The sequence below is a fragment of the Eumetopias jubatus genome, unplaced genomic scaffold (assembly GCF_037043125.1).
Source record: "Eumetopias jubatus isolate StellerSeaLion01/CBP00866 unplaced genomic scaffold, mEumJub1_p1.0 scaffold_9, whole genome shotgun sequence".
In the NCBI taxonomy this organism is placed as follows: domain Eukaryota; kingdom Metazoa; phylum Chordata; class Mammalia; order Carnivora; family Otariidae; genus Eumetopias; species Eumetopias jubatus.
The window spans coordinates 96968317-96984081 of record NW_028274815.1 but is presented as its reverse complement, the minus strand read 5'-3'; the positions used below and the strand labels follow the sequence as shown (position 1 = coordinate 96984081).

The 15765-nt window shown below is 41.4% G+C and overlaps 1 protein-coding gene and 1 pseudogene across 2 annotated transcripts in view; one reads left to right on the top strand and one right to left on the bottom strand.

Moving 5' to 3' along the window:
- Positions 1–4044: 4044 nt before the first annotated feature.
- LOC114216371 (L-lactate dehydrogenase A chain pseudogene) lies at positions 4045–5153 on the bottom strand (annotated as a pseudogene).
- Positions 5154–8245: 3092 nt separating this feature from the next.
- The window catches only part of SEC23B (SEC23 homolog B, COPII component), a 39443-nt gene continuing 31923 nt past the window's right edge, over positions 8246–15765 (top strand). The window contains exons 1-3 of one of the 2 annotated variants that reach the window (XM_028112943.2): positions 8246–8690; positions 10705–10928; positions 12105–12162. In XM_028112943.2, coding sequence (XP_027968744.1) covers positions 10708–10928; positions 12105–12162 — 279 coding nt within the window. In that variant the 5' untranslated portion in view covers positions 8246–8690; positions 10705–10707. The remainder of the gene's footprint in view (positions 8691–10704; positions 10929–12104; positions 12163–15765) is intronic. The other variant, XM_028112942.2, reaches the window with a different exon arrangement.

Genomic DNA, 15765 nt, shown 5'->3' with positions numbered 1-15765 from the left:
CTAGAGATTTCTTGCTTCGTGGTTTTTCGTTCAATAAACAATGACACTCCATTAACAGGAACTGTGGGCTGAAAAAGGATCTATCCTTCCTCAAGATTTAAGATTTGTCTTTCTTCTCACAAGGTAATTGAATCTTCCCTTGAGAAGGAGAAAAATAAGGTAACGGCCTCAACTGTCACCCTTCTCAGATTGTTTTTGTCAATAATGTTTGCAAAGATTATGTACTTATACGTAAATCCACCTTGTTTTCTTTTCTACTTTCTATCTCTTGGGTGAGCATTTTCTGAGCTTATCATTATCAAAGAAGAAATAGCTTGATTTCAAAACTAACATCATTTTTATGAGTTAAAAACGTACATTTATGTCTGGTATATCATTTGCTAATATTGAAAGAGCCATTCTTAAGAACTTGACAAAGACGTTTCATTTTTCTTTTTTTTTTTTAAGATTTTAAGTAATCTCTACACCCAACATGGGGCTTGAGCTCATGACCAACTGAGCCAGTCAGATGCCCCTCATTTTCATTTTTCTGACAGACTCAGCCATCAGCCTCTATAACTCTCTTTCTGAATCGCCTTCCTTTGCCTGAACTTTTCTTTTCAGGTCAGAATCTCTTCTTTAGGCAGTTTGCCTCTGATTCTCCAAACTCACTGTCTAGACATTCTAACCTCTTCTGTGGTTCCTTTTCTATTTCTTTCACATAGTATTATTGTTTTAACCAATAAGAAGAAAGGAAAATATAAGGAAAGCTTCTTTGGAGTCCTGAAGGACACCAGGGAGTTAAGTGAGAAAAGAAGAGAGGCAAGCAATGATGTGGAAATGTTGGGGTTCGGAACAAAGGGTCAAGAAAGAATTCTTGAGGTGTCTTCAGTCCCAAAAGGTGGTTTTATTAAAGCATGGGGACAGGACCCATGGGCAGAAAGAGCTGCCTTGGGTTTGTGAGGAGCAATTGATTATATACTTTCAAGTTGGGAGGGGGTTAGGGATAGTGTAAATCTCTAAGGAATTTCAGAAGCAAGGTTTCCAGGACCCTGAGGAGGCTAGGTATTGTTAGGAAAAGATCAGTTATTCCTGTCTAGTAAAACCCTAGTCATGAGACCCTACGGATGTGTCAGTGGGCCATATGCTTGGAGGATGATTGCTAAAATAGATCTTGGGGTAGAAATAAAGGAAGTCTCCAAAGGAATTTTTATATGTTAAAGGATCTGGGAGGTTGGGATAGTGTTAAGCTAAAATGGCCTTTTGCCCTTAGCAAAGTATTAACATCCAGGCAATTGAGTTCCTAGAGGGAGGTCACTCTGCCTGTTTCAAGGACTTGTCAATGGGCTGTAAGTAGTAAGGAAATTTTAATTTTTTCCTCTTGCCTTTGTTCCCCACATAAACCTAGTTGTTCTTAGCGGTGTGGAGGGTGTGCACAAGGGCGAGAGGTGAGACACAGTAACACAGGCTGGGAAAGACAATTGGTTCAGTGCTGTAGGATTGAGGTAAGTAGATCATGGAGGCCCTTGTACAGCAAGATAGGGCGTCTACTTTATCCTGTGAGTGACGGAAAGCCAGGTAGAGTTTTAAACAAGGGAAGGTCTGGGTCAGATGTGTGACTCTGAAAAATATATCTGGCAATCAAAGTGAGATTGGGGTTTGACAAAATTTGGGGAAAGAGATCATTCTGCAGGGCTGTTGTAGTAATTCAATGAAGGAGAATGAGGGCTTGAACTAAGTAGATAGAAGGAATTGAGAAATAATTAGAATAAAAAAATCAACAGGACCAACTGATTCATTATTAGTTTCAGGTTTGGTGTGTCAAGAGATGTAGGGGAAGAAAAAAATATCTTTTCCTTCTACCGTTCTAGGTTCTTTTCTGGGACTCTGAAACAAAAGACACGAACAAGAGAAAAGCATGCAAATTGATTTTTAAGTATGTTTTACATGACATTGGAACCTTCATAAGGAAATGAAAACCCAACAAAGCAGTTAAACCAGATTGTTTTTATGCTAGGTTTGATGAAGAGTGGTAAGTCGTGAGTAAAATGCAATAGGATAAAAGGATATGAGGGGTGCCTGGGTGGCTCAGTCGTTGGGCATCTGCCTTCGGCTCAGGTCATGATCCCAGGATCCTGGGATCGAGCCCCGCATCGGGCTCTCTGCTCAGCGGAAAGCCTGCTTCTCCCTCTCCCACTCCCCCTGCTTGTGTTCCCTCTCTCACTGTGTCTCTCTCTGTCAAATAAATAAATAAAATCTTTTAAAAAAAAAAGGATATGAGCTAAGGGTAGTAAACTGGAAGAAACTTAGCATGGCCTGTTCGTTCTGATTCCTCTCATCATCTAAGGGAGGTATATGCAAAACTACCTCCAAAGGCTGAAGGAGACATAAGACCAAAGAAAAAGCCTGGTAAGTCCAGCTTGACAAGAGATGGTTTACTAAAAGGACTCTAGTGTCTTGGGCAGCTGCAAGATGAGTAGATCTCTGCAACGCCACCTCTCATAAGACTTGCCTTTTTAGCCATAGAGGCAGGGGAATATGTCCTGGGAGATCACCCCAGAGGAAATGTTTGAGAAGAGTTGGGTCATAGTCCTATCTCCAGAGCAGGTCAAGGATGTTATGCCTCAAGGGTGTACTTAAGGGTGTGGTTAGACAAAAAGAAGGTGTGGGAGGGGAGCAGCTGTGCTGGAGAAGGCTTCAGGTTACAGAGAGGTAGTCATGGTGGATTCATCCATGATGGCACTAGTCCAGCTCACACAGCACCCCTCTGTCTGCAGAGGTAACAGATGTCTCCTCCTGGTAAAGGGAGGGCATCTCTCACATGAAGGTCTTATGACCTTTCTGAAGGGAGACAGGAGAGGTCAGTGGAGACTTCCTTGTGCCTACCATCTCTCAAAATCTTTCAGCTTTAATATTCAATATGCCAACATGTCATATTTTGGGATAGTGTGTCTTGAACCACATCAGAGACAAGGAAGGACCAAGAATAACTCCTTAGTTATTAGGCTGACTGGGAGAAGAATGGTATCTCCAAGTGAGATAGAAAATACAAGAGATGGGTTAGTTTAGGGGAACAGTGAATTCAGTTTAAAAGATAAACTGAGGCATATTAAAATTATAAGAGTTTATCTGGGCAAAATTCAGTTAGAATCAAACAGCATCAAACCAGAAGTGGTTAGGAGCCCTCTGCCAACAGGAGTCAGGGAAAACACTTTTATAGAGAAGGTATGGAAGCAAAGAGAAGAAACTGATTGTCCACTTGGCTCTTTGTGATTGACTGTCCTCAGTGTTTTGATTTCATAACCTCGAAGCATTTATATGCTTACATTTTAGTTTGCTTATGCAGGCTGCCATGGCCTTAGAGCCACATCAGTCTAATGCCCTTGTTCAATCAACTTAACAGGACATATGGAGATTGAGGTGCCAAGAATACCCAGAGATATCCAGCAGGTTGCTGAATATATGAATCTCATGTTAGATAAGTATGAGCCAGAAATATAGAAATTAGATTATAGATGATGAATAATATCATGAAAATTGTGAAAGATTTTGAAATAGTCAAGAGTTTACTGGGTGAACTTCCATGGAATGCTGGGCATTTTTTTTTTCACCATTCAAAATTTATTTGGTATTTTAGTTGGTATGACACTTAGTTGGCTGCATTGTCTTTTTACGTTATATGGCCATGTACACTATATTCTGACATACATGGTACACAAAGTAAGATCCTTTAGGACAGTTATGCACAATACATGCAAATTGAATTTATACATTGGATCCCAGAACGTGACTGACTGGAAAAGATGGACTAGGCATGTCGGGTGTTGGGGGAAGAACCCAAAGTGACAGAACACACAGTAAACACACATCTGGTGTGCAGAGCAAACGCAGCTCTGGCAGTGGAGCCTCTGAGACGGTGGGGCTAACTTACGTTAACCAATTTAGGGCTACAAAGACAGGTATCATCCAGTACCAGGATACAGCTGCAGGGTTTGGTGAACCGTTCCTATTTGGACCTTTAGGAAACTGACGTTTTTTTCTTAGGCCATTTTAATATTACTTGAGTAACAGATCAGATAATAAGGACAATATACACAACCTCCAACTAAAATCCTGCTATAGTCTAGACAGTGAAGTGGTACATTAGAAAACTTTAAAACTGCAGCTCCTTTTGGATCCCCCAAAGTGTATCTGCACTCTTCTTCAAACAGGCCTCCTCCTCAGAAGTCAGAGTCACCTTCACAACATCTGAAATTCCATTCTGTCCCAAGATGCAAGGGACACTAAGGAAGACATCATCTTTAATTCCATAGAGACCCTTAATCATGGTGGAAATTGGATGTACCCGCCTAAGATTCTTCATTATACTTTTGGCCAGATCTGCCACAGACAGTCCAATGGCCCAGGAGGTGTAGCCTTTCAGTTTGATCACCTCATAGGCACTGTCAACCACCTGTTTGTGAACCTCTTTCCACTGTTCCTTATCTGCATCAGTGCCTAAGGCAGGGTGCAGATTCTTCAGAGAGACACCAGCAACGTTCACTCCACTCCATACAGGCACACTGGAGTCTCCATGCTCCCCAAGGACCCACCCGTGACAGCTTAACTGGTGAGTTCCCAGTCTTTCCCCCATTAGGTAACGGAACCGGGCTGAATCCAGATTGCAACCACTTCCAATAACACGGTTTTTGGGAAAGCCAACTTATCTTCCAAGCCACATAGGTCAAGATATCCACTGGATTGGAAACAACAAGCAACTTGCAGTTTGGGCTATATTTTACGATATTAGGAACGATGAACTTAAAGATGTTCATGTTACGCTGGACCAAATTAAGACGGCTTTCTCCCTCTTGCTGACATGCCCCAGCTGTGATAATAACCAGCTTGGAGTTTGCAGTCACATTATAATCTTTGCCAGAGACAGTTTTTGGTGTTCTAAGGAAAAGGCTGCCGTGCTGGAGATCCATCATCTCTCCCTTCAGTTTGTCTTCCATGACATCAACAAGAGCAAGTTCATCTGCCAAGTCCTTCATTAAGATACTGATGGCACAAGCCATGTCAACAGCACCAACCCCAACAACTGTGATCTTATTCTGGGGGGTATGTTCTTCCTTAAGAAGATTCTGAATCAGCTGATCTTTGAGAGTTGCCATTTTGGACTTAGAACCAAAAGGAATCCGGAGTGCACGTCGGGCGGGCGGGCGGGCGTCAGCGGAACGCGAGGTTGAATCTGGACTCGGTGGCAGCGGCTCCGACACCAATACTGGGCATTTTTAAAAGGGCTCCCTGGGGTCATCTGATTGTAAGGGGTGTGTGCCTTTATCTTTGATTAAGCTATTTCACAACTCTGTAGAGACAGAAATTAATTTACAGAAAACTGGTAGTGATGAAGGATAGTTGGAAGAAAGGCAGGCAGGGACAAGCTCCCCATCCCCGCTAAGAGGGAACTGCCCTTCAAAGGATTTTACACCATCCTGGAAGGAGCCCTCCACCCTTTCCCACATGTTAGATGACAAAAACCTGATTGGATGACAGGCGCATGGAGGGTTAATCAAATTAAAACAGCCTGCCAACAAGCCCATAAAAACCCCTAGACTTAGAAACTCTGGTGGCAACCCTCTGGGTCCCCTCCTTTTTGGGAGCAGTGGGACCAAGAACCACTGGCACTGCACGGCACAGAAGGAAAAGATACCCTGCAACAATAGTAATGCAAACATTTCCTGTCCGTAGCAGTGCAAATGAGTCTTGTCCACAGAAATGCAAGTGGGTTTTGTGTGTTAGGAAATATGAATCTATAAATCAAATTCTTCCTTGAACCAGTCTGAACATCCTTACTTGTTCCCTCATTAATGAATGAGTTATGCAGAATCTTTGACATATGCTCATTTTATATTTGTATGAGGGCCAGAATTTTACCTTTTTGAAACTTTAACAATTTTGGAGATTTTATTTATTTATTTATTTATTTGTCAGAGAGAGAGAGCACGCACAAGCCAGGGGAGCTGCAGGAAGAGGGAGAAGCAGGCTCCTTGCTAAGCAAGGAGCCCAATGCCAGGACTCAACCCCAGGACCCTGGGGTCATGATCCGAGCCAAAGGCAGCCACTCAACCGACTGAGCCACTCAAGCATCCCTGAAACTTTAACAATTTTGAGGTTTCACCGACATCCTAATGGATTCACCTGACAAAACTGGGTAAATCATGTTGCTGAAGAACACCTCATGGGCTGCTTACTTAAGCCCAGGCATGTTTTGCTTTTGGCTCCCAGACTGAACAGCGAATATGCAAGTGGGAATCGTACAACAATGGATTGACTCTTTCTCCAGGTTTCTTCTCTTTACTGATTTTGTATTTTTCTTTTTGTTTCTGATACATTTACAGCTGGTAAGTTTCTCACCATTGATGGCAACAACAATTAGGAATTTGGTTTTATATTCTGACCATTTGGTGATCTCATTAAGTTAATTAATGGTTTACATAGATATATTCTCTTTTGGATAGGAGACGGCAGAGAATCTGGTTGGTCTTTTTGTTTGTTTGTTTGCCTTTTTCATCTATTTATGAATTCAGATCAGTCAAGATTTTCATGCCCACTGGGAAGGAGAATGACTCTTTGATACCTGATCTAGTGAGTTTTTGTGTTTCTGCATTCACTTCTGACCTGTGACTGAAGTGGTGGAACCAAAGCTGTACTCTCTGTGTGTCTGTGCATCTGTCTTTATGGCTGTAATCCAGAAAGGTCTTCACATCCTGTGGAGTGTGAAATGTTCACTAAGTTTGGAGAGCTTTAATAAATTAGATTATTATATCTCTTAAAGGAGTTATGTTCTGCTTGGCTTATTGGGATAAATACACACTTACATAAATCAAATATTCCTACAATTCCCAGAAAATAAAGAAATTAAATTTCCAATACTTCAGGGGTGGCTGGGTGGCTCAGTTGGTTAAGCGACTGACTCCTGATTTCTGTCCAGGTCATGATCTCAGGGTTGTGGGATCCAGCCCCACCAGGAGCTCCGCGCTCAGCATGGAGTCCGCTTGTCCTCTCCCTCTGCACCTCGCCCCCCGCAAAAATAAATAAATAAATAGATAGATAAAAATCTTAAAAAAAACCCAATACTTTAAATGTGTAAGACTGTATTTAAAATATCCTTTTCATAAATTTCTAGTACTGAAAGAATCCACATTCAAATAATCAAAGCAAGCCTCGGCAAATGATATTCTTTTAATGTTTGGTTAAAAAAACACAGCTGTCTTTTCTCAGTGTAAACCATAATACAAATGTGTATGCATTTTAAAGATTTTTTTAAATTTATTTATTCATGAAAGACAGAGCGAGAGAGAGAGGCAGAGGGAGAAGCAGGCTCCCAAGGAGCAGGGAGCCCGATGCGGGACTCGATCCCAGGACCCTGGGATCATGACCTGAGCCGAAGACAGATGCTTAACCATCTGAGCCACCCAGGTGCCCGAAATGTGTATGCATTTTAATTGTTTGTTTCCTTACTGAGAAAAAAATTAGTGCGAACTTCCTAAATTTATTCAAGTGTAATAATTAAATAACCTAACATTACTCTGACATAATGTTTTAGGAACTTGAAAAATATAAATTTATTCAACAAACTCAATTATTCCACAAACTTTTTATATTGAGTAATTATGTAAAAACAAAGAGTAATTATGTTTCATAGTACATCAACTTAAAACTAATTGGTGTTCTGTAGGTAATTTAAAATTTTGTACTAATATTAAGTTGAACTAATTAATGGTAATCCTTGGATGTCTAGATATGTTCTAAGCATAATATTAGGTTTATATAGCTTTCTTTTTATATACTACAGAGAGGCTGTATTTCTGGGTTAGATTAATAAACGTGCTCATTTTTGTCACTTACAAAAACGTGTATAATGGCTGTGATGGTTGTAGAAAGCAAAGCTCTATAAAGTTAGGAGTTTTGTTAGTCTGCTAGGATGCTTGAATATGACAGCTCTCCATTATTCACCTTCTCGTAGATGGATGACAGGGACAGACACACAGAGAGTGACTGTACACTACTGCCAGTCCCTGCAGAGAACGCGAATCCAACACAGCGAACGAGAGGAGGAAACCTGGTAGTAATTTAAGGAAGCATTTCTCTACCTGTCGAAATTCCCTAATCTAGCGCTAGCGGCCGCACTCTCCCTCCGCTCCGCCCCGCCCCTTCCCGCGCTGATACCTTTTCCGGGCCAGCTTCAGTTTCCTCCGCACGGTGCCCCTCCTTTTTCCGGTGCCACACATCATCATTCTCGCTTCCCGGTAACTAAGGCGATGAAAGGGCATTCCTACTAAGGTGAACGGAAGGTATGTTGGATCAGGGCGAATCCCTGAGGCGTGCAGGCTGCACCTAGGAAGCAATCCGGCAGACACTGGAGTTTTCTGAAGGACGGACGTTTAGAGGTGAACGTGGAGGAACTCAGGATCTGAGGAATTTTGGTTTTGTGGATCAAAGCATGTCTGTCTTGCCCTATTCCAAGATGGCGGCGCGGCTTCACTGAAAGTCTTGCTTCCGCTCCTCCGGAGAGGCCCTCTTTGATTGGCCAGCGGACGGCGCCGTGGAGTGACACACAGGGGCGCTGACCAGTCGGCTGAGAGCTGAGCTGGACTTGGCGGTGGGAGCCGGAGCGGGGCTCTAGCGGCTGTGGGTGCGGACAAGGCCCGGTGAACGGCTCCTGCCAGGTGAGTGGGAGAGTCGGTGATAGGGGGGTCGAGGGCACGGACAAGAGTCTCTGTAAGGACCGAGCGGGTGCTCCTGGGACGAAGCCTTCTCTCGGTGGCTTGGCGGGCAGAGGAACTGAGGGACTCAGTGATCCAGGGGTCTGCTGAGAGTGACGCGTTCCTCGTCTTGCGGTGCGGCCGGCCGGCTTCTGGCTCGGGAACCCCCCGAATCTCGGGGTGCGGAAGGATTCAACTTTTTTTCTGTTGAGAAACCCGAAATGTGGGTGAAACGACTTCTGCTTCGTGGCAGCTTGAACTAGGACCTGGGTCTTCCGACTACCCTTCAAGCATTAAACTTGGCTTAAACTTGGCTGCTATGTCCTGAAAAGTTATGCTTTGATGGGATGAGCGTTTCAGTTTTTCGTGTGTGTGTGTGTGTGTGTGTGTGTGTGTGTGTGTGTGTGTGTGTCTTCTTTTGGCAGATACTACTACAAAGTCTTTAAAATTCTTTCACCCACTCATTTATTCAGCTATTAACCTCTTCAGAAAATCTTTGAGGATATGGTGTGAGTCATAAATCGACCGCCCTAGAAAAATGCACATTAGTTCATGCACACAATTTTGCGTACAATTTCAGAAGATTTATTGACCCTCTGAAGTCCCCCGTTGGTTTTGTGCCCAGAGTTAAGAATCCATGCTCTAAAAGAGGTGAGGGGAGGAGGCAGTGGGAAACGGAAAGAGCAGGTTTTAATATGTAGCTGCCTGGGGACATTGGATGGAGCCAGTACCCTTTAATAAGGAATTGTTTTGAACGGGGAAAGTTATTTAATGAAACCTTTAGAGGTACTTCCTGAGAATTTTGATATTAGAACACGCTTTTCTTCCCACCTGAGTTATCCCTTTGCCACTCAGGTAGCTACAGAAGTGGGTCCTGTGTAAGGGTGCTTCAGTTTCCTGCCTTTGCTGGAAAGAACAAATACATGCTTTAGAGTTTCAGTTGGAGCAAACATTTGGAATTTTTGTGGTCTGGGTTGTATGTAGTAAACTAATTGTTTCATTTGCTTTTCTAGTCATATAAAAACCATTTCCTTAGTTCACATTATTTACAGTGTGTATGGCACTTCTCATAATAACATAGAGACAGCTATTAAGCCCTGCATAAAGTGAGCACTAGAGGCTACTAATAATGTAGATTCTTTAATTTGCCTGTTTTTCCATTTTTCTTGAGGGTCTTGTTCCCTTGAACCTGGTGACTGAGATGTGTGTTAGTCTTAGCCTAGATTTTAAGGATGTAAACAGGTTGTATGAAACATTCAATGGAGTTGGCAGTGTGGGGTTTGAAAAGCTTAGTCTAAATGGTTATTTTATTAACCACAGTCTTTTGAGGCATGAGCATAAGCAACCATGGTGAGGAGAGAAGTCCTGGTGACTCATTCAGCATGATAGCAAACCTAGCGTTGTAATTTTGGTGATCCCAAGTAAAAATACTTTGGCTCAGAACTGGTGGTGGATTATGCATTGGATTCACACATCAACATACAGTTTTTGTCTTCACAGTTAACAGAGAGGAGGGGAAAGGGCACAAAAATGAGATCACTTGGAATGTAAAATTTAATACGATGCTTGCTTTAATAAAGCACAGAAGGAAGGGGATCAAGGGGGAAGGTAGCTGGATGCTGAAAGGGGGTTTGAGACTTACTTGGTTGAGATATTGTGTGATCTGTGAGAAGGTTTACATTAGTATTCAACTACTTGCAGCTTAAAAATGATCAAATAATGGTAAACTCCCCACACCTTTTATTTATTTCTTTAAGTGGTAGAGAGAGTTGAGAAAGGAACAATAGTCAAAGATGACTGTGAAGTTAATTGGCTTTTGGGGATCAAAGGGAAGGGAGATGTCATCCTACAGTGACTGGTTCTTCCAGACTAAGTGTTTAAAAAACATTGCGTTAGACGACTATTGACTATCTTCTTTTTTGAAGTTTAGTTGAGAATTTCACATAAAATTACAGCTTTATCTTCGGTTTCTTTTTAGACTATGGCAACATATCTGGAGTTCATTCAGCAGAATGAAGAACGGGATGGTGTGCGCTTTAGTTGGAACGTGTGGCCTTCCAGCCGTCTCGAGGCTACGAGAATGGTTGTTCCCCTGGCTTGTCTCCTTACTCCTTTGAAAGAACGTCCAGACCTGCCTCCTGTACAGTATGAACCTGTGCTTTGTAGCCGGACAACTTGCAAAGCCATTCTCAATCCACTTTGGTATGAATTCTTTTTAAAACTAGTGAAAAAGAAGAATACGGTAATTGTGACTTTTCTGTGATTCTCATAAAAGTGATTCAATTTGGGGAAGTCATCAAATTTGAGTAGAGAAGTGAATGGTGAGATTCTTATGTGATAAATGCTTGTAAAGTCTTCCCGGCCTAATACTCCAGATAAAATTGGAACTTATGGGAATGAAGTGGAAGTAAAGGGAAAGGATCTGAAATTCTCTTTTTTTCTTTTTTTTTTTGCTAATTTCAGTTTGCTTTTGGCTTAACTGTAGATTATATGGGTGCCTTTTAAAGCATTTTCCCAAAATGAAAAGCTGTAGACAGTTTTCTCATACTTACCTGGTATGGTGATGCTGTATGGCAGGAAGTGATACGCAGAAGAAATCACCACTCTTAATGATTGTTAAGTGTAATTTTTTGTACCTGAGATAGTGACCTATGATACTTCTCTTAATTGTGGGCATTATTTGAAAGAATTTTTTAAAGAGGTAAAGAGTATCAGAAATACTCTTTAAAAGGGAATATTTTTATATGAGGGAACATTTTTTACTGCATTGCCCTTGCTGTTACTTCCTGTAACCATAAGTACGATGCTGCTGCTCTTCTTGTGAAGAGATAGCCATTGCTTGTTTTCTCAATGTAGAAAGGGGGCAAAGAAGCAAGTGAAGCGTATCTATAACCAGTTCGGGGAAGTGTATCCACCCAGAAGCATGCCCCCCAACTTTTTCAAGTGAGCTAGGTGAGGTGAAAGTCAGCCAGGTTTTTCCTGTGCATGAAATGTGCCTTTAGTATTGAAATTTGGTAGTTTCACATATCTAAAACAATAAAGATGTTAGAAAACTCACACAGATTATATTAAGGTAAAGGGTAAAAAGGAAATAACCTATAATTTATATAAAATCATGAAATTTTAAATATCAAGGAAATTAGAAAAGAGGAAAAAAAGATTTACTAATTCTTCATTGCCGCTGTAAGAAGGAAATTTTTGGTGTATTTAACAGCCAGAACTCTTTAACTGCAGTGGGCATTTTGCATACCTCCATCCATTTATGCACACACACACAAACATATCTATGTGATTTACTGAATTTGAGGATTACATTTGAATGCTTTCTACATTAAAAATGAAAATGGTACCTAGCTGTAATGTTTATCTTTCTCACAGTCAGGTTGATTATCGAGCGAAACTTTGGGCCTGTAATTTCTGTTTCCAAAGAAATCAGGTATGTGAATTTTTTAAGTGTTTTTCTGTGTTTCATTTTGGTGGAACTATTCTAAAAAAAATAAAGTGAGGTTGAATTTGTGTCTGCCCTGACAGTCATCAGTTTCTGCTGAACTCGAGGTGATAGCTTTTGTTAAGCATAATTGAACATTTGTGATTTCTCTGTTGAATGGTGACTCAGTTTCATTATGTGGGTTTTTATCATTTAGTGTGGAGGAACATAGAATTCCCTTTTTTTATGTGCTCTGTTAGCAGTGAATATGTTACCATAAGAAAACAGATCTGTTGTCTAGGGGCGCCTGGGTGGCTCAGTCGTTAGGCGTCTGCCTTCAGCTCAGGTCATGATCCCAGGGTCCTGGGATCGAGCCCCACATTGGGCTCCCTGCTCTGCAGGAGGCCTGCTTCTCTCTCTCCCACTCCTCCTGCTGTGTTCCCTCTCTCGCTGTGTCTCTGTCAAATAGATAGATAAAATCTTTAAAAAAAAAAAAAACAAACAAAAAACCCCAGATATATTGTCTGTATTTCGTTTGACTTGTTTATTCTAATTGGATAGTGTACATTATTGAATTTTCATTTTTTGATCTTTGTAAATTTTAGGGTCTAAGTACCAGTGTTGAGCCTCTTTTGATTTAAAAATTTTAAAACTACTAAACTTAGAAGGAGCTCCAAAATGATGAGAGACACTTTTGTTAAAATGAACTCTGCCTGTAATTCTAAAACTGGTTTATGGTGATCTTTGCACAACTCTGTATATTTACTAAAAATCATCAAATTGTACATTTTAAATGTGAATTTTAAGACATAAAATATACCTTAATAAAGCTGTTAGAAAAAAATTGTTCCCAACATAGTATACAGTGCTTTGGTAGATTTTTTTTTTTTTTTAAGATTTTATTTATTTATTTGAGACAGAGCACACGAGCACAAGCGGGGAGGAGGGTCAGAGGGAGAGGGAGAAGCAGACTCCCCGCTGAGCAGGGAGCCCTACAAGGGGCTTGATCCCAGGACCCTGAGACATGACCCGAGCCGAAGGCAGACCCTCAACCAACTGAGCCACCCAGGCATCCTCTAGTATGACTTAAGATATTAATAACATGCATTTATTTATTCTTATATTTGATTATAATTACAATTAACAGTCTCATTCTCAGATATGTCACACAGTAAGTCCAGTGATGAACAGACCAATCAATGTACTAAGTATAGGCCTGGAAGGTATAAGCAGATACCATTCAAAATTTACCTCCACAAGAGGTTTCAGAAATATATGCAAATCTTTTTTTTTTTTTTATTTGAGAGAGAGAGCGAGGGGGCAGGAGCCGAGGGTGGGGTGGGAGGCAGAAGCAGACTCCCCGCTGAGCAGGGAACCCAATGCGGGGCTCGATCCAGGGACTCCAGGATCATGACCTGAGTCAAAGGCTGACGTTTAACTGACTGAGCCTCCCAGGTGCCCCAGTATATGCAAATCTTAAAGACCTATCTACACCCTATTACATTGAGAATTGAAGTCTGTGTTTAATATAAATTTTTTTTTAAGATCTTATTTTTAAGAAATCTCTACACTCAATGTGGGGCTTGAACTTAGAACCCCGAGACCAAGAGTTACATGCCCTCTTGACTGAGCCAGCTGGGTGCCCCTTAGTTAATTTATTGTGAAAATTCTAAGGCATCAAAAGACAATGTCAGCAGATCTAAAGGGCAGTCCACAGAATGGGCAAAAATATTTGCAAATCAAAAATCTAATAAGGGATTAATATCAGGTCATTCAACAGAGAAGATAATGGGGAGATGTTGTTTATAGGTTCAGAGTTTCAGTTTTGCAAGATGAAAAGAATTCTGGAGATGGGTGGTGGTGATGGTTGTACATTATGAATCTTTAAGACCACCAGACTGTACACTGAGCAAAGATTATTATGGTAAATTTATATGTATTTTACCACAATAAAAAAAATTGGGGAAAAATCAGTCTATAAGCTATGAATTTCAAATGTTTGCAGAAAATTTTAAAGACAAAAGAGAATGCCTGTGATAATATGTTAAGCATAAAGAGCAAGTTGCAAAATGATAGATACGAGATGAGCTCAGCTGTGCTTAAGTAGAAAAAGTCTGAAAGGAAATACACCTACATGTTGACAGTAGCTATCTCTAGTTGGTAGGAACGTGAGGGTTTTTTTTCTTCCTCTTTTATTTTATTTATTTATTTGAGAGATAGGCTGTGTGTGAGTGGGGGGCGGGGGTGGGAGGGGCAGAAGCATGCTCCCCACAGAAGCAGGCAGCCTGACAACATGGGGCACGGTCCCAGGACCCGGAGATCATGACCTGAGCTGAAGGCAGATGCTTAACCAAGTGAGCCACCCACGCACCCCCCCTTTTTTTTAAAGTTTATTTATTTTTTCAGTAATCTCTACACCCAGTGTGGGGCTCAAGCTCACAACCCTGAGATCAAGAGTCACATGCTCTTCTGAATGAGCCAGCATTGCGCCCCTTTTCCTGTTCCTTGTATTTTCTTTTTTTTTTTTAAAGATTTTATTTATTTATTTGAGAGAAAGAATGAGAGAGAGAGCTCATGAGAGAGGGTAGGGTCAGAGGGAGAAGCAGACTCCCTGCTGAGCAGGGAGCCCGATGCGGGACTCGATCCTGGGACTCCAGGATCATGACCTGAGCCGAAGGCAGTCGCTTAACCGACTGAGCCACCCAGGCGCCCTGTTCCTTGTATTTTCTTGTACTTGCTGGTTTTTCTACAATATACATGCATTACTTCATTGATGACAGCTAAAATAATAAACCCAAATAAAAGTGTTAGACTTCCACATAAACTATTGATGAAATAGCTAAAACCTGAGCCCTTAATTTGCAGGACAGCACTTAAGAAATGGTTTATAACAGTGCATTTTTTAATCATCTAGAAGTTACAACATACCCTAATACATTAAAAAAAGTTACAATGGGATATAAATATAAGGCAGGGTTATTGATTTAAATTTTTTTTTAAAGATTTTATTTACTTATTTGAGAGAGAGAGAGTGAGAGAGAGAGAGAGAGCCCAAGAGGGGGTAGGGTCAGAGGGAGAAGCAGACTCCCTGCTGAGCAGGGAGCCCGATGCGGGACTCGATCCCGGAACCCTGGGATCATGAGCTGAGCTGAAGGCAGTCTCTTAACCAACTGAGCCACCCAGGCGCCCCTGATTTAAATTTCTGATATTTTGATATATATATATATTTATTATTCTATTTTATTTTATTTTTTTAAAGATTTTATTTATTTAACAGAGAAGGAACACAAGCAGGGGGAGTGGGAGAGGGAGAAGCAGGCTTCCCGCTGAGCAGGGAGCCCGATGTAGGGCTCGATCCCAGGACCCTGGGATCATCACCTGAGCCGAAGGCAGATGCTTAACGACTGAGCCACCCAGGTGCCCCTATATATTTATTTTTTTAATGCAGGCTCTGATTTAGGAGTTAGGATGAGAATTGAGTCTGTATTTCTTTTCTTTCTTTTTTTTTTTTAAGATTTTATTTTTACGTAATCTCTATACCCAACATGGGGCTCAAACTCAACCCTGAGATCAAGAGTTGCATGTTCCACCAACTGAGCCATCCAGGTGCCC